General features: G+C 54.8%; 2 protein-coding genes across 11 annotated transcripts in view; one reads left to right on the plus strand and one right to left on the minus strand.

Annotated features, from left to right (window-relative positions):
* Positions 1–16,841, minus strand: part of ANKRD24 (ankyrin repeat domain 24) — a 41,600-nt gene extending 24,759 nt beyond the window's left edge. For 2 of the 6 annotated variants that reach the window (XM_058428903.1, XM_058428902.1), the window contains exons 1-3: positions 16,696–16,841; positions 13,083–13,154; positions 93–179 (exon numbers count right to left, since the gene is read on the minus strand). In XM_058428903.1, coding sequence (XP_058284886.1) covers positions 93–179; positions 13,083–13,154; positions 16,696–16,719 — 183 coding nt within the window. In that variant the 5' untranslated portion in view covers positions 16,720–16,841. Of the gene's footprint in view, positions 1–92; positions 180–1,316; positions 1,468–1,622; positions 3,980–13,082; positions 13,155–15,211; positions 15,312–16,695 lie in introns of those variants that run through there. The other 4 variants (XM_058428904.1, XM_058428907.1, XM_058428905.1 and 1 more) reach the window with 4 other exon arrangements.
* A 156-nt stretch (positions 16,842–16,997) lies between these two features.
* On the plus strand, positions 16,998–25,586 carry SIRT6 (sirtuin 6). Of its 5 annotated transcripts, none has more exons than XM_058428918.1 (8): positions 17,009–17,101; positions 18,661–18,782; positions 20,273–20,461; positions 22,455–22,514; positions 23,724–23,819; positions 23,900–23,980; positions 24,539–24,662; positions 24,750–25,586. In XM_058428918.1, the coding sequence occupies exons 1-8, from the start codon at positions 17,036–17,038 to the stop codon at positions 25,077–25,079; spliced, it is 1,068 nt and encodes a 355-aa protein (XP_058284901.1). In that variant the 5' UTR covers positions 17,009–17,035; the 3' UTR covers positions 25,080–25,586. The 5 variants fall into 5 exon arrangements, with proteins under 5 accessions (XP_032033573.1, XP_058284901.1, XP_058284903.1 ...); XM_058428920.1 differs by having other exon boundaries at positions 24,579–24,662; XM_032177682.2 differs by lacking the exon at positions 18,661–18,782 and having other exon boundaries at positions 16,998–17,101; positions 20,279–20,461; positions 24,750–25,578.
* The last annotated feature ends 113 nt before the right edge of the window (positions 25,587–25,699 follow it).

The raw sequence follows: 25,699 nt of genomic DNA on the forward strand, positions 1-25,699 counted from the left end.
CAGAGGTGCGTGGGGCAGGGTTGGCTGCTGTCTCCTCCCCACGCCCCCTGACAGGGGCTCTGGGCTCTCACCAGCTGCCCCTGGGCACTTGCCTGGCGCCTGCCTCTGGCTGCCGGCTTCGGGATGGGGCAGGGGCCGCAGGGCGGGCAGGAGCCAAGGTCAGTGGGGCTGAGCCGCAGCTGCAGGGGGAGGTGGTCCTGGGCGAGGGGGTCCTCAGACAGTGTCCCCCAAGCCTGCGACCCCCAGCATCTGCCCCATAACCCCAGTTATCCAACGAAAGCCCACCACCAGGATCATCCCTTGAACAGCCCCCTGGCATCTATGTCGAAAATGTTGTTCCCTGGGCTGAGCATGGAGGCTCACGCCTGTAATCCCAGCATTTGGGGAGGCCAAGGTGGGAGGATCGCTTGAGCCCAGGAGTTTGAGACCAACCTGGGCAACATAGTAGGACCCCGTATCTACAAAAAATAAAAACAATCAGCAGGGCATGGTGGCTCATGCCTGTAGCTGCTTGGGAGGCTGAGGCGGGAGGATCATTTGAGCCCAGGAATTTTGAGACCAGCCTGGGCAACACAGCAAGACCCACTCTGTACAACAAAAAAAGTTGTCCCCCAATTCATCCCTTAGTGAAAGCCACCCCTGTAACATCGCCCCCAGCAAATGGATCCATGAGTCTTTTCCAAACTACTCTCCAAAGTCCCATCTGAACCCCTAAAAAGCCCCTTTAAATGTCTCTCAGGACCATCCTCTGCCCTGTTTATCCACAACTGCCCTGAAATGCCACCAATGTCCGCTAAACATCCCGAGGCTTCTCCCCTCAACACTATAGCCTCAAATGCATTACAAAATGTCTCCCCCAAATTCCTGAAGTGTTGTGTAAAACCATCCTTCCCAATGATACCGTCATGTCCCAAAAATATCCTCCAAAAACATCCCTCAAATGTTCTCCCAGACTGTTCTCCAAATCATTACCTCTTCGCAAAATCGGCTCTCCCAAAATAGCTTCCAAGTTGTCCCCTCAATGACCCCATCTGTCTCCAAAATGTTTTCCCAAAACTGCACCCCCCAATGCCCTCTAAATGTTCCTAAATGTCCCCATTTGTTTCAAAGGGTCTTCCAAAACGTGTCCACATGTCTCCCCAAATGTCTCTTCCATTCCCCCAAAAGCTGCCCCAACCTCTGTTCCCCCCCTCGCGCAGCCCATCTTTCCCGGGTCTGGAATGGGGGGGGCGTCCAGGTCAGCCGGGGACGGGGAAGGGAGGGGAGAGGAGGTACCCGCGCCCCGCCCGCTCCTGCGCCCCCTCCCCGGGCCCTACCGCGAAGGAGGCGGCTGCGCACAGACACAGCTGCTTCATGGCGTCCGGGGCGTGGGGCGCGGGGGGCGCACGGGGTTCCAGAGGAGGCGGCGGCCAGAGGGGCTGGAGGGACCGCGGGGAGCGGCGGGAGGGCGGGGCTGGGCGCTGTCGGAGCTCCCCGCCCCGCCCGCCCAGTCCCGCCCTCCCTGGTGCCGCCCCCTCCCCCTTGCCCTCCTAGCCAGCCCCCTCCCCCACGGGATGGAATGGGAAGACACAGGTAGGGGGCTGGGGGCTGAGGGAGGGGGCGCTGCCCCGGCCCCTCCTGACCTTGTCGCCTGGAGGATGAGGAGGACGCGGCGCCGGGAGCCCGGCTCCCTCACCAGCGCAGGCCGCCGGCTGCATCTCCAGGGGACCCGCGGGCGTCCATCTCCGCCTCCTCCCAGTCGGCCAAGGGCGCGCAGGTGCCTCCGGGCCCGCGACGTCCGCAGCCTCGCACCGCCACGCGGCCGGCAGGGCTCTCGCCACTCACACTTTCGTTCATTCACTCATTCATTCGCTCGCCCATTCGTTCATTCATTCACCGGCCCGCCCATTCATTCATTCATTCACTCACCCATTCGTTCATTCACTTATTCATTCGGTCATTCACTCGTTCATTCGTTCACCCACTCGTTCATTCCTTCACTCATTTGTTTATTCGCTCACCCTTTCATGCATTAATTCACTCACCCATTCGTGGATTCACTTATTCATTCATTCATTCTCCTGTTCATTCGTTCATTCACTCGTTCATTTCCTTCACCCATTTGTTTATTCGCTCACCCTTTCATTCATTCACTCGTTCATTCGTTCACCCATTCGTTCATTCATTCACGGGCTCACCCATTCGTTCATTCACTTATTCATTCGTTCATTCACTCGTTCATTCTTTCACCGATTTATTTGCTCACCCTTTCATTCATTCATTGGACTCACCCATTTGTTCATTCCTTCATTCTTATATGACCCATTCATTGATTCATTCCCACGCCATTCCTTCCTGCATTCACTCATTCCTGCATTCATTCACTCACTCATTTGTTCATCCATTTGTCGGCTCACCCATTCATCCATTCATTAGTTCACTCACCCATTCATTTGTTCATCACCCATTCATTCGTTCATTCCCGCACCATTCATTCACTCATTCCCACACTCGTTGGCTCATTCATTGGCATGCCCATTCATTCATTCATTCACTCATTGGCTCACCCATTCATTCATTCATCAGTCATTCGTTCATTCATGCATTCATTTGCCAATGGGGAGCTGCAATCCTACACACCTGAATTTGAATCCAGCACCCCGCCCCTGCCCCAGCCTTTCCTGCCTATATGACTGGGCCAACAGACTTACCTATTTTGGACTTCACCTTCCTCCTCTGTAAAATGGGTTTCATAATAAATAGTTCCTACTGTGGAGGGTTACTGGGAGGATGCCAAGGTACTACCTGCTCCACACTCAGTCGACCAGTGCCTAGCATACAGTAAGCGCACAATAAAACTGTGACTCGTTCCTCACAGAAAGAGCTAGCTGGTCCCCGAGCAGCTCTGACATTCTCTAGCCATTTCCGGTCAATTTCCACCACTCCTGGGACCCGCGGCTCCTCCGGTAGAGGAGGGGCCTTGGGTTCCTTTCTGTCACTGCAGCGTCCCCAGTGCCTGGCCCATGGCAGGTGCTCCACAAACATGCATCAGATGAACACTTGGGGGAGATGCTCCTTCATGCAGTAGGCATTTATTGAGCGCCTACTGGATGCCACGCAGCATTCGCAGGCCTGGAGACTCTGGGAGCACAGCCAAGACACTTGCAGGTAGTTGGCATTTTAGAAGGAGACCTGGAGGCTAGGCGCAGTGGCTCACGCCTGTAATCCCAGCACTTTGGGAGGCCGAGGCGGGCAGATCACCTGAGGTCAGGAATTTGAGAACAGCTTGGCCAACATAGTGAAACGTCGTCTCTACTAAAAATGCAAAAATTAGCCAGGTGTGGTAGCGGGCGCTTATAATCTCAGCTACTCAGGAAGTGAGGCAGGAGAATCGCTTGAACCCGGGAGGCAGAGGTTGTAGTAAGCCGAGATCGCGTCACCGCATTCCAGCCTGGGTGACACAGCGAGACTCCATTGCAAAACAAACAAACAACAACAACAACAAAAAAAAACTAAAACAAAAACAACAACAACAAAAAAACCCGAGGTCTTCCAGAGCCAGAATTTAAGAGCAACGACCCAGCAGACAGGCGACAGGGGCTTGAATTCAGTTTGGTGATATCATCCTTGCTGTGTGACCTTGAGCTAATCGCTTTCCCTCTCTGAAATTCTCCCTCTCAATTTCTCAACTGTTAAATGAGATAGATAATAGGACAGGCACCAAGGACGCACTGTGGGCATTTGAGGCTGGATCTTTCTCTAGAGCGGGGCCATCCTGGGCACTGCAGGGTGCTGAGCAGCATCCCTGACCTCCACCCACTCCACGCCTGGAGCACCTCCAAGTTGTGACAACCACAGATGTCCCAACATTGGCAAGTGTCCCTCCATTGACACATTGACCACTGGCTTAGGGCTGGGTGAGCATTGAGCATTTACATGTCAGTATGGTCTGTGATTATTCTTAGACATTTTTTTTTTTTTTGAGACGGAGTCTTGCTCTGTCACCCAGGCTGGAGTGCAGTGGTGCGATCTCAGCTCACTGCAAGCTCTGCCTCCCAGGTTCAAGCAATTCTCCTGCCTCAGCCTCCTGAGTAGCTGGGATTACAGGCACGTGCCACCACACCTAGCGAATTTTTGTATTTTAGTAGAGATGGGGTTTTGTCATGTTGGCCAGGCTGGTCTTGAACTCTGACCTCGTGATCCACCTGCCTTGGCCTCTCAAAGTGTTGGGATTACAGGTGTGAGCCACCGCACCCGGCCCTCTTAGACACCTTTGGACAAGAGGAGGGAGGAGTGGGAACCAAGGCAGGAAAATGGACAGTGACAGGCATTTGGGAAGGAGGGTGTCCTTGCAACTCTTCTCTCCTTTCACCCTTGGGGGTGGGGAGGTCCTCTGAGCTTCTCCAGAGAAGAGACCGAAATGGATCTCCCAACTCAGGGCTTCAGTTTCCAACTGTCTCCTACACTTGTCCTCCTGGATGCCATACAAGATCAGAGCAAATGGCCAGGCACGGTGGCTCATGCCTGTCATCCCAGCACTTTGGGAGGCCGAGGCAGGCAGATCACCTGAGATGGGGAGTTCGAGACCAGCCTGACCAACATGGGAAAACCCCATCTCTACTAAAAATACAAAAAATTAGCCGGGCGTGGTGGTGGGCGCCTGTAGTCCCAGCTACTCGGGAGACTGAGGCAGGAGAATGACGTGCACCTGGGAGGCGGAGCTTGCAGTGAGCCAAAGTCGTGCCATTGCACTCCAACCTGGGTGACAGAGTGAGACTCCCTCAAAAAAAAAAGGCTGGGTGCGGTGGCTCACGCCAAGATCGCACCACTGCACTCCAGCCTGGGAGACAGAGCGAGACTCCGTCTGAAAAAAATCAATCAATCAATCAGAGCAAATGCCCCTCGGAGCCCACTGAGGTGTACCATGGATACCGTCAGCCCTCCAGACTTCCTCCAAGCCCCGGCATCACCCTGACACCTCTCTCTTGCCCCACACTCAGTCCACTGGCCAAGCCCACTGGCTGCACGCTGTGTCCTGTTCTGCCCCTTCTCACCCCTTCCACGGCCACCACCGTAGTCTAGCCCCATCACTGCACGTTCTGCCTCTGGGACGCATCCTTCCTGGTCTCCAGCCTCTGACCTTGTTGCCTTGTCCCTTCTCCCCCAGCAGCCAGAGGCAGCTTCCTAAACCCTGCATCAGATCTCATCTCTCCTGCACAAAAGCCTCCAGAGACCTCACTCAGCTTAAAATGCAAACTGCTCACAGCAGCCCAGATCCTGCCCACTGCTTGTTTCCGTAGAGAATGGTATTTACACGTGTGCGTTGTTGGGGAGGAGGGAAAAGCAAAATAAGAATCATCCTTCCTGACACGTGAAAAATGATATGAAATTCACATTTCTGGCTGGGCGCGGTGGCTCACGCCTACAATCCCAGCACTTTGGGAGGCCAAGGTGGGCTGATCGCCTGAAGTCAGGAGTTCAAGACCAGCCTGGCCAACACGGTGCAACCCTGTCTCTACTAACAATACAAAAATTAGCCGGGCATGGTGGTGCACACCTGTAATCCCGCTACTCGGGAGGCTGAGGCAGGAGAATCGCTTGAACATGGGAGGCTGAGGTTGCAGTAACCTGAGAGCACTCCAGCCTGGGTGACAGAGCCAGACTCCATCTCGAAACAAAACAAAACAAAACAAAACAAAACAAAACAGAACAATTCACATTTCAGTGTCCATAAATAAAGTTTTATTGGGGCCAAGCCCTGCCCATTCATTTATAGATGGTTGGATGCCACATGCAGGGTATGAAAAAAAAAGTGTAGATAGTCAAAGGCTATTCTCAGGCTGCAATGGCAGAGCTGAGGCTGGTCTGCACGACAAACCAAAAATATTTACCCTCTGGCCTTTTAAGAAAACATTTGCCAACCCTTCTCTGGGCAGCCCCTCTCTGGTTTTACCTTCTTTTCTTTTCCTTTTCCTTTTCCCTTTTCTCTTTTCTTTTCTTTTCTCTCTCTCTCCCTCTCTCTCTCTCTCTCTCTCCCTCCCTCTCTCTCTTTCTTTAGACGGAGTCTCGCTCTGTCACCCAGGCTGGAGTGCAGTGGCGTGATCTCTGCTCACTGCAAACTCCACCTCCCGGCTTCAAGCGATTCTCATGCCTCAGTCTCCCAAGTATCTGGGATTACAGGCACCCGCCACCATGCCTGGCTAATTTTTGTATTTTTAGTAGAGACGGGGTTTCACCATGTTGACCAGGCTGGTCTTGAACTCCTGACCTCAGGTGATCAGCTCGCCTCAGCCTCCCAAAGTGCTGCGACTACAGTCATGAGCCACGGCGCCTGCCGTCATCTCCGTTTACATTTCCCTTGGTGCAGCCCATGCTCCCATAGCAGTCTCCTTCTTGTCCTTCAAACAGCTGGGTCCCGCTTCCGAGCCTTGGCCTCTGCAGCTCCTTCTGCCTGGAGCACCTGCCCCACCGCGCACATGGCTGCTTTCTTTACTGCTGTCCACTCTTGGAGATGCCTCTTCCAAGAGCCCTTCTCTGATAGCCCTTTCTTAAGCTATATTTTTCCTTCATTGCTTTTTTTCTTCTTTTTCTTTTTTTTTTTTTTTTTTTTTTTTGACAGAGTCTCGCTGTGTCGCCCAGGCTGGAGAGCAGTGGAGGGATCTCGGCTCACTGCAACCCCTGCCTCCCGGATTCAAGCGATTCTCCTGCCTCAGACTCCTGAGTAGCTGGGATTACAGGTGCCCGCCACCACGCCTGGCTAATTTTTGTATCTTTTAGTAGATACGGGGTTTTGCTATGTTGGCCAGGCTGGTCTCAAATTCCTGACTTCAAGTGATCCACCCACCTCGGTCTCCCAAAGTGCTGGGATTACAGGCATGAGTCACCGTGCCGGGCCTCTTATCACTGCCTAAGATACTACATACCTTTTAAAAAATATTCTGTTTACTCTTATTTTTTATTTTTATTTATTTATTTTGGGACAGGGTCTTGCTCTGTCACCCAGGCTGGAGTGCAGTGGTGTAATCACCATTCACTGCAGCCTCGACCTCCTGGGCTCAAGTGGTCCTCCCACCTCAGCCTCCTGAGTAACTGGAGACCACAGGCACACACCCCCATCCCCAACTAATTTTTGAACTTTTTTGAAGAGACGGGGTCTTGGTATGTTGCCCAGGCTGGTCTCGAACTCCTGGGCTCAAGCGATCCTCCCATCTTGATCTCCTAAAGTGCTGGGATTACAGGCGGCAGCCACCGCGCCCAGCTTGTTTCCTCTTGATCTCTCCCTAAGAATGTCACCTCCTTACGGGCAGTGGTTTTTGTCTGTCGTAGTCACTGCTGTATTCCATGCAAGACCAGCTATAGGTTTTGCAGAGCTCAGGGAAAAATGAAAATACGAGGCCTGGCCAGGCGTGGTGGCTAATGCCTGTAATCCCAGCACTTTCGGAGGCTAAGGCAGGAGGATCGCTTGAGGCCAGGAGTTCAAGACCAGCCTGGGCAACGTGGTAAGACCACGTTGAAAAAAAAAAAATGCATAGTTAAGTAAAAAATAAAAATATCAAAAGAAAAAAGACAGAAAGAGAAAGAGGACTCTCCAGGAAGCATTGATGTATGGAGTCTGTGAATCTCTAGAAACCCCAATCTTCCCACTTGCGAGATTTTGCTGAAACCTAAAATAAAGGCAGGAGTTCAGTAAGGCCCCAGGTGAACAGCTCCAGGTAACTACCATTTTATGGATGGAAACACTGAGGCCCACGGACAGCCCGAGGGGGATCAGAGTAAGCAAGGCCAACTGTTGGGACCCCGAAGAAAGAAACGGTGTTGGACCGGGCACAGTGGCTCTCGCCTGTAATCCCAGCACTTTGGGAGGCCGAGGCGGATGGATCACTGGAGGTCAGTAGTTTGAGACCAGCCTGGCCAACATTGCGAAACCCCATCTCTATTAAAAATACAAAAAAAAAAAAAGAAAATTAAGGCCGGGCGCGGTGGCTCACGCTTGTAATCCCAGCACTTTGGGAGGCCGAGGCGGGCGGATCACGAGGTCAGGAGATCGAGACCACAGTGAAACCCCATCTCTACTAAAAACACAAAAAATTAGCTGGGCGTGGTGGCGGGCGCCTGTAGTCCCAGCTACTCGGAGAGGCTGAGGCAGGAGAATGGCGTGAACCCGGGAGGCGGAGCTTGCAGTGAGCCGAGATTGCGCCACTGCACTCCAGCCTGGGTGACAGAGCGAGACTCCGTCTGAAAAAAAAAAAAGAAAAAGAAAAAGAAAAAGCCGGTGTTAGAGACCAGGAAGGGCACGGAGAGAGCCCTAAGGAAAGGAGGAGAGGGGTAGCAGTGGCTAGAAGACACAGAACACAAGGTCCCAGGGACAGGAGGAGGCCGGGCCCCTGCAGTCATGGGTGTTTGCTTTCTTCCCTCGGGGCTGCTGAACAAAAGCTGAACTTGACTCCGGCCGCCTGATGCGAAACTGGAGCAGGGCAGGTGGAGGGATGGATGGGGAGGTGCTCCGGGGAGGGAGGATGGAGGCCCTGCAGCTTCCCACCAACAGCCAGGCCTCCCATCTGCTGCAACAGCTCCAGCCCAGGCCGTGGGCCCACCTCAGGCCCCTCCAGCTCCAGACACCCTCAGAGGCCCTCACGCCCGTCTGAGGTTTTAACACCTATCCTGTCCTGTCCAATTGTGACTTTGTCCCGACCCCTCCCATTGCAAACATATCAAAACACACCCACGTCCCGAATGAGGCATCTCTTTTTTAGCCGCCCACACTTCTTGAAAGATTGATTTAAATATTAAATATAACTATGCTTTGGAAATTAAGCAATCACACGGCTTGGTTTACCAGTGGCTACTACTTCTGAGGAATGCTTGGGGAAAAAAAGCATTTAGGAGTTGACCCCTGAACAATACGGGTTTGAATGCCCAGGTCCACTTACACATGGATTTTTTGTTTGTTTTTTGAGACGGAGTCTCGCTCTGTCGCCCAGGCTGGGCAATTGTGCAATGGCGTGATTTCGGCTCACTGCAACTTCTGCCTCCTGGGTTCAAGATATTCCTTCCTCAGCCTCCTGAGTAGCTGGGATTACAGGTGCCCACCACCACACCCGGCTGCCTGGCTAATGTTTGCATTTTTAGTAGAGAGGGGGTTTCACCATGTTGGCCAGGCTGGTCTCGAACTCCTGACCTCAGGTGATCTGCCCGCCTCTGCCTCGCAAACTGCTGGGATTACAGACGTGAGCCACCATGCCGAGCCAGATTTTTTTTTTTTTTTTTTTTTGAGATGGAGTCTCGCTCTGTTGCCCAGGCTGGAGTGCAGTGGTGCCAGCTCGGCTCACTGCAAGCTCCACCTCCCAGGTTCATGCCTCAGCCTCCCGAGTAGCTGTGATTACGGGTGCCCGCCACCACGCCTGGCTGATTTTTTGTATTTTTAGTAGAGACGGGGTTTCACCATGTTAACCAGGATGGCCTGGATCTCCTGACCTTGTGATCCACCCACCTCAGCCTCCCAAAGTGCTGGGATTACAGGCATGAGCCACTGCGCCCGGCCTATACATGGATTTTTGACTGTGCAGAGGGGTGGGCTGTAATTGTACAAGGGTCAACTATAATCGAGGAATTGATTCCACGTGGGAAGAAAAATTTTAGGATCACTCCACAGTGAATGAAGCTCACCCATTGCCACATTTTGTAGGCAGTTAATGAGCCGTTCTTCACCTCTTTCTCTCCCACTGTCTGTCTCCACCCGTTCTCTTTTCAATCAATGCACTCCCCTCCCACCTCCAGGCCAATCGTGTTCATACTAACACAGCCCTGGGAGAAGACTTGTGTCTCACTTCCTAGCTGTGTGACCTTGAGCAGGTGTCTTAACCTCTCTGGGCTTCCCTCCCTCATCTATAAAATGAAGCTAATAAAAGCTCCTGCCTCATAACATGGTGGTGAGGATTAAATGAGCTGACACCTGCAAAGCACATCTTATGTTCTTTATAGTGCTCAAAAATCAACAGAAATGAAAATAAATAAGCCGGCCACAGTATTGCACATCTGTAGTCCCAGCTACTGGAAGGCTGAGGCAGGAGGATCTCTTGAGCCCAGGAGTTTGAGACCAGCCTGGACAACATGGTGAAACCCCGTCTCTATTAAAAATACAAAAGATTTGCTGGGCGTGGTAGTGCGCACCTGTAGTCCCACCTACTCGGGAGGCTGTGGCATAAGAAAAGAATCGCTTGAACCCAGGAGGTGGAGGTTGCAGTGAGCCAAGATCACAACACCGCACTCCAGCCTGAGCAACAGCGTGAGACTCCTTCAAAAAAAAAAGCAGGAAAGGAAAACTTAAAAAATAAAATAAAGTGAATTCAATGTTATTAAAGTGTTTTAAATAAAAGTAAAATGAATAGTGAAATGAATGGGAACGTGATAATTAATAATTAGTTGTAAAATAAAATAAAATGGGCTGGGTGCAGTGGCTCACACCTGTAATTCCAGCACTTTGGGAGGCCGAGGCGGGTGAATCACCTGAGGTCGGGAGCCTGAGACCAGCCTGAACAACATAGTGAAACCCCGTCTCTACTAAAAATACAAAAAATTTAGCCAGCCATAGTAGCAGGTGCCTGTAGTCCCAGCTATTTGGGAGGCTGAGGCAGGAGAATTGTTTGAACCCAGGAGGCAGAAGTTGCAGTGAGCAGAGATCGTGCCACTGCACTCCAGCCTCAGCAACAGAGTGAGACTCTATCTCAAAAATAAATGAAATCAAATCAAATCGAATGAGCCAAACAACTGAAGGAAGCCACAGAGGGGTCATGACATCCCCAGAGTCACCCAGGACACCAGGGACAGAGGAAGGATTTGAACTCAGAGCCACCTGATTCTATCCCAGGCTTGGCTGGGCGCAGTGGCTCACGCCTGTAATCCCATCACTTTGGGTGGGAGGTAGGAGGATCCCTTGAGGCCAGGAGTTTAAGACCAGCCTGGGCAACACAGCCAGACCCCTTCTCTACAAAAAATAAAAATTAGCCCAGCGTGGTGGTGCACACCTGTAGTCTCTGCACTTTGGGAGGCTGAGGCAGGAGGATCGTTTGAGCCCAGGAGTTGGAGGCTGCAGTCGGTTGAGATAGCACCACTGCACTCCAGCCTGGGTGACAGAAAGAGACTCTGTCTCACCAAAAAAAAAAAAAAAAAAAAAAAAATGGACCAAGTGTGGTGGCTCATGCCTGTAATCCCAGCACTTTGGGAGGCCAAGGCGGGTGGATGACCTGATGTCAGGAGTTCAAGACCGGCCTGGCCAACATGGTGAACTCCTGCCTCTACTAAAAATACAAAATTAGCCAGGCATGGTGGTGCATGCCTGTAATCCCAGCAACTCGGGAGGCTGAGGCAAGAGAATTACTTGAACCCAGGAGGTGGAGGTTGCAGTGAGCCGAGATCAAGCCACTGCACTCCAGCCTGGACGACAAGAGGGAAGCTCTGTCTCAAAAATAAAATAAAATAAAATAAAAAATGAAATCCAGGCTTCTTCCACAGGCCTCTCTTTTTGGCTTTTCAAAAATGGCTTTCAAAGATCCTGAGCTCCCACTCACTCGCACTCTCTGCTCCTGCCAAGAGAATCTGCCTGTTATGCCTGTGAATCAAGCAGACCTGGTCCAGCCTCCGAATCTTTACCCACGCAGGTCCGTGCCCCGCTCCTCACGTGCCTGCCTTTACTCCTCTAAATCCTCCCTATTCTTCCAGGCTCTGCTCCAGCGCCAACTCCTCCAGGCAGACTCCCTGATTTCTCCAGGCCACACCGGATGGGGAGGTTGTATCCCGTGACAAGAAAACTAAAGGCTCCAAGTCAAGCTTGCCCAGACAGGCGAGGCACAAAGAGGTACTCAGGAAGGCTGATTGCCTGTCCCTGGAGCTGAGCCCTCACTTTCATCCTCCCCATCTGTGCCCTGAATTGGCCACCACAGGGACTTGGGGGGCTGAGAGGAAGTGGGGATGACGGAGGAAGAAGCATGTCTTTCTAGGAGTTCATAGCTGAAGACACAGATACAAGAGAAGACAGCTGGATCTACCTCAGGGCCTTTGCACTGGCTGTTCCAGCCACTTGGAATGCAATTCCTGCAAACTCTCTCCCCCACTCCCCTTTCCTTTCTTTTTCTTTTTCTTTTTTTTTCTTTTTTGAGATGGAGCCTCACTCTGTTGCCCAGGCTGCAGTGCAATGGCACAATCTCAGCTCACTGCAACCTCCACCTCCCAGGTTCAAGCAATTCTCCTGCCTCAGCCTCCCAAGTAGCTGAGATTACAGGTGCCCGCCACCGTGTCCAGCTAATTTTTGTATTTTTAGTAGAGACAAAGTTTCACCACGTTGGTCAGGCTCATCTCGAACTCCTGACCTCAAGTGATCTGCCTGCCTCGGCCTCCTAAAGTGCTGGGATTACAGGCCTGAGTCACCATGCCCAGCCCTCCCCTTCCCTTTCTAATCTTTGCTCTAATATCACCTTCTCTGGGAAGCCTTCCCTGGCCACCCTCTCTAAAACTGCAGCCACCTCCCCTGCCCTGGATGCTTCAATTCCCTTTTCCTGCTTTGTCTGTCTTCGCGACACAAAATACACATTGTCACTTATTTATCTTGTTTCGTGTTCATCTCCTGTACTCAGTGGTCGGCTCCACGAGGGCAAGGATGTTTGCCTGCCCTATTCTCTGGCTGATTTCCCTGTGCCTGGCACAGCGCCTGCTATATAAATATGAGCTGAGTACACACACTCCAAAGCAAAAGATCAGGGTCCTCAGGAAAGTGGGTCCTTGGAGAAGCAAGGGGTCACTGTGGCCGGGGAGAGCAGAGATTGGACGGGGAGGTGGTACTGGGGCCAAATTGTGAGGAATGAGGAGGGTCTGATAGGTGGCAATGCGGCGAGAAGCTATTCCATGGGGAGCGGACTAGGGCCCGGGCAAAGGCCTGGGCTGGAAAGCTTGTACGGGGAGCAGTGGGGAGGTCAGGACGCTAGGGGGCAGCAGAGAGGAAAGGAGAAGAGGTGGGTACTGGAATGAAAGGGTGAATCTTCAGCCAAGCCCCAGGAGACAGAAGGCTGAAGTTGCACGGGTGTATCGGGCACCTAGGGCCTCACACTCACCTCTGTCTTCTTAAATCGCGCCCTGAGAGTCTTCATGGTTGGTGCCCTGCGTTTCTCCTCTCCCCAGGCCACCTGAGGAAGGGCAAGGGTGGGGGTAAGGTGAGGGACGCCAGTCCTGGTGGGCGGCAGGGTCCGCTGCCTCTCCCTCCTCAAAAGGACCACTTCCTCCTTCCTGACCAGTCCTGGCCCCTAGAGCAAGACACAGACCTGCTCTATCTCCTACCTGCTGTGTGTCCTTTGGCAGGTTACTTGCCCTCTCTGTTTTACTTCCCTCATCTATACAATGACAGAAATGATCCTTTCTTGACCAACTCATGGTCAGTTTTCAGTATGGTCCCTACAGAGAGCCTGGCCAAACATGAGGGGCTCAATAAATGCATCTCACTTGTATCTCCTGTCATCCAAACAGATCAAGCCTTTTCTGCTCTGCTAACTTTATCAGTGCAGTTATTTCTGCCTAGAATGGTTTCTTTTTTCTTCTCTGAACTCCTACTCATCCTTCAAAGCCCAACTCCAAAATCCCTTGCTCTGATCAGCTTTGCCTCTCGTTCCCAAGCAGAAATCTAGCTCCCCAAATTGGGTTCCCACCTACCCTGGCTGGGTCTCTTCCTCTGCCTCACCCCTGGCTCCATGGGCTGGGAGGGTCTGGGCTGATTCTGTCCTTTTCAACAGTCAGGGGCTTTCTGGGGACTGAAGCCAGGCTGAGGGCTCTCAGCACAGAGGCATGTTTGCTACATAGTCAGAGGGAACCTCCATGTGACAGCAATTCACCCATAGTGGGTGGAGGTCTGGGGCGATGGCTGCATGCATGTGTGTGACATGAGTGTGGGGCCTGTGCACGCATGCACTTCTGTCCACCTGGGCCTGTTCTACATTCCGCATGTGCAGGCACGGAGGTCAGGCAGGCCTATCTCGAGGGGGTGTGTTTGTTTTTTGAGGGGTGTGACTGTGAGGCCCTGTGTGTGAAAGGGATTTCTGTGATGGAGAATCTGTATTTGCTTCTGACCAGGCAGTAGGGGTTGGGATGGATTCTACCTGTCCACCTACCTATTCGTGAATTCTCCAAGCCACCCTTCCACGCATTTACCACCTATGCACTCACCTGGCCATCCATCCTCCCACCTAAGCACTGTATACCCACCCACCGGCCACCACCCACAAACTCACCCACCCAATTCATGTTCTCATGGTTCATCACCCTTTAATCAGGCTTCACCCACACATCCATCCACCCACCCAAACACCTACCAACTCCCACCATTCATCCATCCACTCATCCACCCATCCATCCATTTATCTATCCCTTCATCCATCCGCCCAAGCATCCATCCATCCATCCGCCCAAGCATCCATCCATCCATCCATCCATCTGCCCACCCAATCACCCACCCATCCACCCACCCACCCATCCACTCATCCACTCATGCACTCATCCACCCGATCACCAATCCATCCATCCACCCACCCACCCACCAGTCCATCCATTCATCCACCCATCCATCCATGGATCCATCCATCCATCCATCCATCCATTTGCCCAGTCACCCACCCATTCATCCATCCACCCAATCATCAATCCACCCATCCATCCATCCATCTACCCATCCATCCATCTACCAAATCGCCAATCCATCTATTCGCCCCCCATCCATCCACCCACCTATCCATTCATTTACCCCTCCACCAGTACCCATTCACTCCCTACCTACCCTTTTTTCTTCTATCTCTGACTGGAGGATTCAATCACACCCAAAGCAGGGGGTAATAAGACACCCAACAGAGGAGTTCACAGGCTGCTTGGGAGAAGACAATCCGTGGACTTGGGGGAGGGAGAAATGCCTGCTAAATTTAGGGAGCTGCTTGCTGGAAGAGGTGATGGTAAATAAGAAGGGCCTGATGGCCGGGTGGGATGTTGAGCACCCGCCTTGGAGGAAGCTAGGCAGGGCACAGGCCGGCAAGTGGGAAGTGCGTGGGTGAACGAATGCATGTGTGTGTCAGGGTACCTGGGTAACTCCGCAGCCTGGCTGGGACCCAGCACGGCTTCTTTCTCCCACATACAAGGGCTCAGGGGCCTGGGGCCATAAGGGGATCCTCCATCCTGGGCCTCTCCCACCTCCTTCCTCCCCTACCTCCTGCAGCTCCAGTGCCCCGAGCTCCCGGCCACAGTGCCCACTGCCGGCTCCGGTTACCCACTCCCAGCTGGGCCACGAGCAGCTCCAGCCGCTCCACTCTGACACCTGATCGGCTCTGAGCGGGCGGCCGCCCCAGGGGGCCGGGGATGAGCCGAGGGAGGAGACAGGCTGGCAGCGGACTGCCTGTTGGCCAACTGGCTCTGGCGGGAAGACACCCACGATCTTCCCTATCATCACTGGACTGATTTCAGTTTCTGGAAGGAGCCATGCTCTTCTTCTCTTCTCAGCCTTTGCACTTGCTCTTCCCCCCACCAGGAACATTCTTGCTGTACTTCATGTCACCCCCAACCAGCTCTACCTGACTCATGCACTCTTTATTTATTTATTTTGAGACGGAGTTTCGCGCTTGTTGCCCAGGCTGGAGTGCGATGGCATGATCTCCGGCTCACTGCAACCTCCGTCTCCTGGGTTCAAGCAATTCTCCTGCCTCAGCCTCCTCAGCAGCTGGGATTACAGGCCACCACACCCAGCTAATTTTGTATTTTTAGTAGAGACGAGTTTTCTCCGTGTTGGTCAGAGTGGTCTCGAACTCCCAATCTCAGGTGATCCGCCTGCCTCAGCCTCCCAAAGTGCTGGGATTACGGGCGTGAGCCACCGCGCCTGGCTCATGTACTCTTTAGATCTTTGCTGCAACATCCTCTCCTCCAGGAAGCCCTCCCGGATGCCCCAAGCCTAGGTCAGGTGCCTCCTGTGAGCCCCCTCACTGCCCTGTGCCCTCTGCGTCACCCATTGCACCCCAACCACACCATGTCACCATTACCTGGTCACATGTTTGTGTCCACCCCCAGCCACCAGGACATAGATGGTACCACCTTTGTTCTCCAGTGTGCCCAGTACAAAGTAGGTACTCAACACATGATTCTTAAATGAGTCCTCCCGGCCACCAGCCCCATTGACCTTGAGCAGGACCTGCCCTGCAGAATGGAGAACCTCCAGTTGGATGATACTCAGATAACTTGGCCGGACGCAGTGGCTCACGTCTGTAATCCCAGCACTTTGGGAGGCCGAGGCCGGCAGATCACCTGATGTCAGGAGTTCGAGACCAGCCTGACCAACATGGAGAAACCCCGACTCTACTAAAAAATACAAAAATTTGCTGGGTGTGGTAGTGGGCGCCTGTAATCCCAGCTACTAGGGAGGCTGAGGCAGGAGAATCGCTTGAACCCAAGAGGCGGAGGTTGCAGTGAACCGAGATTGCGCCACTGCACTCCGGCCTGGGCAACAGAGCGAGGCTCCGTCACACACACACACACACACACACACACACACACACACACACACACACACCACACACACACACACACACACACACACACACACACACACACACACACGAGATATTCAGATAACTCTGAATGGCATTCAAAACCCTTGGACTGGGGTCTCTGCTGTCCGGCTCTGTCCTTATGGAATTTACTAACCCGTAAAAGGGGTTGTGGGGCCATGGATAGCCTGTGTCCCTCATTTTAGAGGTGACTGGAGAACTCTCACGTAGACGGCCGCCCCAATTCCCGCCCAGGTCATCGAGCAGCCCCTTCCCGAGCCCCGCAAACGCCCGCACGCAAAGACGCAGGCTTCCTTCTGACAGCAGTTAACACGTCGCCTGCGGCGTCAGCACAAGGCGCATGCGCCTTGCCGTGGGAGGCCGGGTGCGCCTGACGGGAACGCGGTTCCTCCTTCTTCCCCGCCCCGCCCCGCCCCGCTTCCGGCGGAAGCGGCCTCAACAAGGGAAACTTTATTGTTCCCGTTGGGGAGTCGAGGATGTCGGTGAATTACGCGGCGGGGCTGTCGCCGTACGCGGACAAGGGCAAGTGCGGCCTCCCCGAGGTGAGCGCGTCCGAGGGTCCCGAGCATCGCGCCCCAGGGCCGCGGGCTGGGAGCGGCCGGACGGCAGGGGGGCATTGTGGGAATATCAGGAGGCACTGAGGCTAGACAATGGGAGGGACTTCCCAGTGAGGAAGGGGCGGGAAGTGACGCCCCTGCGCGCCCGGGGACGCGAACACGCCCAACTGTGTGGCCACCCTGTCGGGGCTGATCGGGGAGAGAGGGGATGTAGTTCCAGGAGGAGGGGACGACAGGCGCAAAGGCAGGGAGGTGGGAATAAACACACCTGGAGAACGATTAGGCCTGGGAGGTTTCCAGAGCCGGGCCCGGACGGGGCTCAAATGCCAGGCTGGGGAGTTGGCATTTTATCCTGAGGGTGATGGGGAAGGGTTTTGCCCTGGCGAGGGGCCGGGACAGAATGTGCCAGAAAGATCCCTCCAGCCACTCAGAGGGGAAGTGGAGGGATTGGCTGCCCCTTCCGCGCACTGTGGGACTTTGGAGAAGTCACTTCCCTTCTGGGTCTCCATCTCCAAACTTTCTGCAAACGAGGTGAAGATGGCCCCATTCCATAAGGCTGGCCCATGCATTCTGACTCATGCATTTAATGAGCGCCCATGGTGTGCGCCCGTCCAGAAGCCCCACTCTTCACTGCTGCTCTGGGTCACTTTATTTTATTATCATTATTATTATTTTTGAGACGGAGTTTCTCTGTCGCCCAGGCTGGAGTGCAGTGGGGCGATCTTGGCTCACTGCAACCTCCGCCTCCTAGGTTCAAGCGATTCTCCTGCCTCAGCCTCCTGAGTAGAGTAGATGAGATTACAGGCGCCTGCCACCACGCCTGGCTAATTTTTGTATTTTTAGTAGAGGCGGGGTTTCACCATGTTGGCCAGTCTGGTCTCGAACTCTTGACCTCAAGTGATCCACCCACCTTGGCTTCCCAAAGTGCTGGGATTATAGGCGTGATCCACCACACCCGGCCTGTTAGTCACTTTATTCCACCAACATTTATGGAGCACTTACTGTGGGTCAGGCACTTTCTAGGTACTAAGGCCACAGCCAGGAGCAACACAGATTAAAAGCCCCGCTTTTTAGAAAGGGAGACTGACTAGGGGTTGCATGGAAACCAGGTGGCCAAGGGAGGCGTCACTGTCACTAAAGTGACATCTGAGCCACAAGTTACAGGAGGTGAGGGAGGGAGCCATGTAGGTATCTGGGGGAAGAGCATTAAAGGGTGTGGCCCTGAGGCGGGACTGTGCCTGGTGTGTTGGAGGAACAGGGAGGAGACCTGTGTGGCTGGAGCAGAGTGAGGCGGGGAGAGGGAGGAGAAGAGGGCAGGGAGGGGGCAGGGGAGGTAGTGCAGGGCCTGGTGGGCTAGGGCTTTGACAAGGCAGATGGGAGCCATGGAAGGTTGTAGGCAGAGGAGGGGCATGAGGACAAGCTGCCTTTTCCAGTCCATTTTCCTCCCTTAGGCAAGACAGGGACAGCTCAGTCTGTGGCTCGTGTGTGGCCTTGCCACTTGGGGGAACTGTTTTGACCCCTCCATGTGCTCTCTCCCCCCACAGATCTTCGACCCTCCGGAGGAGCTGGAGCGGAAGGTGTGGGAACTGGCGAGGCTGGTCTGGCAGTCTTCCAATGTGGTGTTCCACACGGGTGCCGGCATCAGCACTGCCTCTGGCATCCCCGACTTCAGGTGTGTGAGTGTGCAGGGGAAGTCGAGGCAAGGCCCACCAGGCTGCCAGGGGCTTCCCTGCGAGCCACACACATCTGGGAATTAGAACCCATCCATCTGCTTTCCTCCTGGATGTGTCCTGGGTACTCCCTTTGTGTCCCTTGGCTGGGCATGGTGGATCACAAGGTCAGGAATTCCAGACCAGCCTGGCCAATATGGTGAATCCCCGTCTCTACTAAAAATACAAAAAGTAGCCCGTTATGGTGGCACACATCTGTAGTCCCAGCTACTCGGGAGGCTGAGGCAGGAGAATCGCTTGAACCTGGGAGGTGGAGGCAGTGAGCCGAGATCGCACCACTGCGCTCCAGCCTGGGCAACAGAGTGAGACTCCGTCTAAAAACAAACAAAAAAACAAAACAAAAAGATGTGTCCCTTGTCACAGCCAGCATTCCACTCACCCCATTGGCCAGAACACAGTCACCTGATCACACCTGGCTGCAAGGGATGCTGGGAAATATAGTCTTTCATATTTGCAAGTGTAGCCAGGTGTGGTGGCAGGCACCTGTAATCCCAGCTACTTGGGAGGCCGAGGTGGGAGAATCGCTTGAACCCGGGAGGCAGAGGTTACAGTTAGCCAAGATCGTGCCATTGTACTCCAGCCTGGGCAACAGAGCCAGACTCCATCTCAAAAAAACAAAAAAGCTAAGGCGTGAATTTCTCCTCCTTCTCCTCTTCCGTAACCTGCTGTGGCTCCCCATTGCCAAGCAGTGTAGAGTTCTGAATACCTTGTGCTGGAAGCTGAAGCCCTTCCTGCCCCAGCCCTGAATCACCTCTCCAGCTTCAGCCCCTCCTGCTCCTGCTGCAGCCCCCAAAACACTTGCATTTTCTCCTAAACTCATGGGCTCTTCCCAGCACCCAGGCCTTCGTTTACCCCTTCTGTCTGATCTTCCCTCTCACCCTTCAAGAAACTGCTTAGCCTCCTCCAGGAAGCCCTTCCACGTGCCCCAGGGCCCCCACCTCCACTGGGCTTCCCCAGGCCCAGGTACCTCTTCTGGTCCAGGCTTGACTCTTGGGGCCAGAGGATCTGTGTCCACCTGTCTCCCCCAAGATCAAGGGCTTCTGGAGGGCAGGGCTTGGGTCCATGTGATCATTGTCCGGGCTCATTGCAGCAGCAGTGTTGGTTGAATAGAATGTCATTTTTGCCTTCGTGTGAATTCATCTCTCTCTCTCTGCCTCTCCCTCTCTCTGTCTCTCTCCAATTCTGTCTCTGACTTGCTTTCTTTGTCTTTAACTCTTTATCTCTCTGTCTGTGTCTTGTTCTATCCCCCTCTCCCTGTTCTTCCAACTCACCCTCTATTTCTGTTTCTGATTCCCTCTCTCTGTCTCCCTGTCTCTCTCTGTCTCCTGATTTTCTCTCTCTCCAACTTTCTCTCTATACCTCTCTGATTCTCCCTCTGTCTCTTTTTCTGTTCCCCTTTCCCCGTCCATCTCTCCCGGCCTGCCACCTTCAGGGGTCCCCACGGAGTCTGGACCATGGAGGAGCGAGGTCTGGCCCCCAAGTTCGACACCACCTTTGAGAGCGCGCGGCCCACGCAGACCCACATGGCGCTGGTGCAGCTGGAGCGCGTGGGCCTCCTCCGCTTCCTGGTCAGCCAGAACGTGGACGGGCTCCATGTGCGCTCAGGCTTCCCCAGGTAACACCCTGGCCCCGCCCCCAGGGAAAGCACTTGGGGCCCCACAAACTGTGTTTGCGTTTTTAGGGGGAGAGTCCCCTTTTCCTGGTTCTATAAGATACTAGCCCTGAGTTCTCTGGATCTTTCTTGGCCCAGTGTGTGGAAATTTCTGAGTCCCATGGCTCAGAGCCGTCCCCGCCGGGGCCAGAGGCAGAATTTCCCTCGGGATGGGGCTAAGGGGAGGAGAGCTGTCAGGGTCTAGAAGTTGCAGCTTTTGTTGTTGTTGTTGTTGTTGTGGTTGTTGTTTTAGAGACCGAGTTTCGCTCTTGTTGCCCAGGCTGGAGTGCAATGGTGTGATCTCGGCTCAGCCTCCCGGGTTCAAGCGATTCTCCTGCCTCAGCCTCCCAAGTAGCTGGGATTACAGGCATGCGTCATCACGCCCAGCTAATTTTGTATTTTTAGTAGAGACGGGGTTTCTCCATGTTGGCCAGGCTGGTCTTGAACTCCTGACCTCAGGTGATCTGCCCGCCTCAGCCTCCCAAAGTGCTGGGGTTACAGATGCAAGCCACCATGCCTGGCCTGTTGTGTTTTTAATATCCATCTTTATTAATCTGACACTAAACGTGTCTGACACTGAAGTGAACCTGTGCTCTGCGGCAGGCTGATTTCCTAATAGAAGTGTGGCCCTCCCCTGCCCCTCTTTGCCAGGTCTCGCCCCTGGGGCAACCAATGACAGGCAGGTCAGTTGTTGAGATGAGGAGCTCAGCAGCCAGGGGTGAGGGGTGAGGAAGAGATTTTTCTCTGCTTATAAAAGCAAAGGAGGGGCTGGGCATGGTGGCTCACATCTGTAATCCCAGCACTTTGGGAGGCCGAGGCGGGCAGATCACGAGGTCAAGAGTTCGAGACCAGCCTGGCCAACATGGTGAAACCTCATCTCTACTAAGAATACAAAAATTAGCTGGGTGTGGTGGCGCATTCCTGTAATCCCAGCTACTCGGGAGGCTGAGTCAGGAGAATCGCTTGAACCTGGGAGGCAGAGGTTGCAGTGAGCCGAGATGGCGTCACTGCACTCCCCAGCTTGGGCGACAGAGCAAGACTCTGTCTCGGAAAAAAAAAAAAAAGCAAAGGAGGGCCAGGTGTGGTGACTTATGCCTGGAATCTCAGCACTATGGGAGGCCAAGGCGGGCGGATCATGAGGGCAGGAGATCGAGACCATCCTGGCCACATGGTGAAACCCCGCCTCTACTAAAAATAGAAAAATTAGGCTGGGCACGGTGGCTCACGCCTGTAATCCCAGCACTTTGGGAAGCCGAGGCGGGCGGATCACAAGGTCAGGAGATTGAGACCATCCTGGCTAACACGGTGAAACCCCGTCTCTACTAAAAATACAAAAAATTAGCTGGGCGTGGTAGCACACACCTGTAGTCCCAGCTGCTCAGGAGGCTGAGGCAGGAGAATCACTTGAACCCCGGAGGTGGAGCTTGCAGTGAGCCGAGATTGTGCCATTGAGGTTTCGGTGAGCTGAGATTGCACCATTGCACTCCAATCTGGGCAACAAGAGCAAAACTCTGTCTCAAAATCAATAAATAACTAAAACAAAGCTGGGATTGGATCTCGTGCTTCAGGGCCACTCATTGTCTCGGTTTCTTCCATGATAAACTGGGAATTCGAATTCCTGTGCTTCTGACCCGGTGACATCAAGAGGTTCCCACATGCTCTCGGAGGGGGACGGGCATTTTGTGAGCGGAAAGGGCTTCCCATTATCTAAGGTGGGTTCAGCCTCAGGGGTTAATGATTCCTTGGGCTCAGAGACGTTGGGCCACTTGCCCAGAGATGCACAGCAGATGAATGGTGGAGCCAGGAGCTAGAAGAGCCAGAAAGAAGGAGTTGATCAATGTTTTGGGAGAGGAGTCTGGGAAGCCTTCCTGGAGGAGAGGGGCTTAGCACCAGCCCCCAAGCCTGGGCATCCAGGGAGCCCTTCCCACCATCAAGCCTCTTCCTTCTCCTCCCACAGGGACAAACTGGCAGAGCTTCACGGGAACATGTTCGTGGAAGAATGTGCCAAGTGTAAGACGTGAGTGCCACCTGGGTGCAGGGGCGGGGGCTCTGCCAGGCTGCCCCCATGCAGGTGCACGGTGTGAGCCATGCAGCCGCCATCCCTCCCTCAGGGCGGGCTCTGTCAGAGGGGGTTGGGGGTTGAATCTGATGTCCCAGAGACCCAGAGGGTGTGGGGGGACTGGGGTGTGGCCCTCCTGGGGGGATCTGAGGGTCAAGCCTCCCTCCTGGGGGGATCTGAGGGGCATGTCTCCCTCCTGGAGGGATATGAGGAGTATATCTCCCTTCTGGAGGGATTTGGGTGGGCCATGCCTCCCTCCTGGTGGGGGTACATCCGTGTCCTGGCACTGCTGTAGCAACCTGCCGCAGATGAGCAGCTTAGAACAATAGAAATTTGTGATCTCACAGTTCTGGGGACCAGAAGTCCAAAATCCAGGTGTCTGCAGGGCCATGCCCCTCTGCAACCTGTAGGGGAGGATTTTTCCTGCCTTTTCCTGGCTGCTGGTGGCAGCCAGCCACCCTTGGTGGTCCTGGGCCTACAGCCACAAGGGCCTTCTTATCTCTGTGTTTCTCCTTTTTTTTGAGACAGAGTCTCGCTCTGTCGCCCAGGCTGGAGTGCAGTGGGGCAATCTCAGCTCACTGCAACCTCCGCCTCCCAGGTTCAGGCAATTCTTCTGCCTCAGCCTCCCGAGTAGCTGGGACTACAGGCGCCCGCCACCACACCCGGCTAATTTTTGTATTTTTAGTAGAGACGGGGTTTCACCATATTGGCCAGGCTGGTGTCGAACTCCTGACCTCGTGATCGCCCGCCTCAGCCTCCTAAAGTGCTGGGATGACAGGCGTGAGCCACCGCGCCGGGCGCAGTATAACGATTAAAGTCAGGAAAAGTAAAGTGGACATCGCCTTCTCTAATCCCGAATCCAGACTCGGCCTGTCGCCCACATGCTCCAATTGTTCCTGTTTCTCCTGGTCCAGGATCCCATGCAGGGTCTCGTCTCCTGAGCCCCTTCGTCTGCGACAGTTTCCTGCTTTGTTTTCTGTGCTCCGGGCACTGAGCAGCATCCCAGCCTGTTATTCGTGGAAGGCTCCTCGTTCCGTGTCGCTGGGTGCTAGTTCTGGTCACCTGTCCACCCCCCACCTCCCTGGGAGAACGTCACCTTAGAAACAGTTCGAGAGTCACCCATGGGGGCTGACCTTGCCCCATCCTCCCCCTTCCTCCCTGACACAGGCAATACGTCCGGGACACAGTCGTGGGCACCATGGGCCTGAAGGCCACGGGCCGGCTCTGCACCGTGGCTAAGGCAAGGGGGCTGCGGGCCTGCAGGTGAGCCACCCCCACCCATGCCCTGGGCTCCAGGGGAGACTGCGAGGCCCTGTGGACTCTCCTCAGCTTCCTCATTGCAGGGGAGAGCTGAGGGACACCATCCTAGACTGGGAGGACTCCCTGCCCGACCGGGAACTGGCACTCGCCGATGAGGCCAGCAGGTCTGACCCCCAACCCAGGGAGTCCATGGTGAGGCGGGGCGGGATGATGGCAGAAACACAGCCAGCTCCAGCATGGGATAGGGCTCCGGCTCAGAGGCAGTCAGGGGAGGCTTCCTGGAGGAGGTGGGCCAGGCCAGGGGCTGCACACACACACACACACACACACACACACACACACACACACACTCACACTCACACTCGTCACCTCATGGCTCTGGGTGGGTGCTGCACAAGGAAACCAAGGCTTTGGCCAGGTGTCTCCTCTATCCAGTGCTGCCCAGCCGGGAGGTGACTGAGCCAGGGTCCCACCCTAGGCGTCCAAGCTCTTACCACACGTGATACTCCCCAGAAGTGTCTAAGGGCCCGCCCATATCATTGACCCTGCCAACGGACAGCAGAGGTGGGCGGGGTGGGATCCCCAAGGCTGACTTGGGAGTGGGGCTGGCCTTGACTGCCCCGGTGAGCACAGATGGCCTAGGTGTGAACCGGCCCCCAGGGCTGGCTCTGGATGTTGGCAGGAGCGGGGCATCACGCTCAGCCCACGCTCCCCGGCCCCAGGAACGCCGACCTGTCCATCACGCTGGGCACCTCGCTGCAGATCCGACCCAGCGGGAACCTGCCGCTGGCTACCAAGCGCCGGGGAGGCCGCCTGGTCATCGTCAACCTGCAGCGCACCAAGCACGTAGGTGTCTGAACACCCCCCCCACCATGCCCAGGGCCACCATGCACCCTCTGCCCCCCACGCCTGACCCGTCCCGCCCCCCGGCAGGACCGCCATGCTGACCTCCGCATCCATGGCTACGTTGACGAGGTCATGACCCGGCTCATGAAGCACCTGGGGCTGGAGATCCCCGCCTGGGACGGCCCGCGTGTGCTGGAGAGGGCGCTGCCACCCCTGCCCCGCCCACCCACCCCCAAGCTGGAGCCCAAGGAGGAATCACCCACCCGGATCAACGGCTCTATCCCCGCCGGCCCCAAGCAGGAGCCCTGCGCCCAGCACAACGGCGCAGAACCCGCCAGCCCCAAACGGGAGCGGCCCACCAGCCCTGCCCCCGACAGACCCCCCAAAAGGGTGAAGGCCGAGGCAGTCCCCAGCTGACCAGGGTGCTTGGGGAGGGCGGGGCTTTTTGTAGAAACTGTGGATTCTTTTTCTCTTGTGGTCTCACTTTGTTACTTGTTTCTGTCCCCGGGAGCCTCAGGGCTCTGAGAGCTGTGCTCCAGGCCAGGGGTTGCACCTGCCCTCCGTGGTCCCTCCTGGGCTCCAGGGGCCTCTGGTGCGGTTCCGGGAAGAAGCCACACCCCAGAGCTGACAGCTGAGCCCCTGCCACACCCCAGCCTCTGACTTGCTGTGTTGTCCAGAGGTGAGGCTGGGCCCTCCCTGGTCTCCAGCTTAAACAGGAGTGAACTCCCTCTGTCCCCAGGGCCTCCCCTCTGGGCCCCCCACACCCCACCCTACCCCTCCTCCATGGGCCCTGCAGAAGAAGAGACCCACCTTGAAGTGGGGGATCAGTAGAGGCTTGCACTGCCTTTGGGGCTGGAGGGAGACGTGGGTCCACCAGGCTTCTGGGAAAGTCCTCAATGCAATAAAAACAATTTCCTTCTTGCATCTCAGTGTGTTTATTTTATTTTATTGAGCCAGAGTCTCACTCTGTCACCAAGGCTGGAATGCAGTGGCGTGATCTCAGCTCACTGCAGCCTCAGCCTCCTAGGTTCAAGCGA

Source organism: Hylobates moloch, unplaced genomic scaffold (genome assembly GCF_009828535.3).
Source record: "Hylobates moloch isolate HMO894 unplaced genomic scaffold, HMol_V3 SCAFFOLD_15, whole genome shotgun sequence".
NCBI lineage: Eukaryota > Metazoa > Chordata > Mammalia > Primates > Hylobatidae > Hylobates > Hylobates moloch.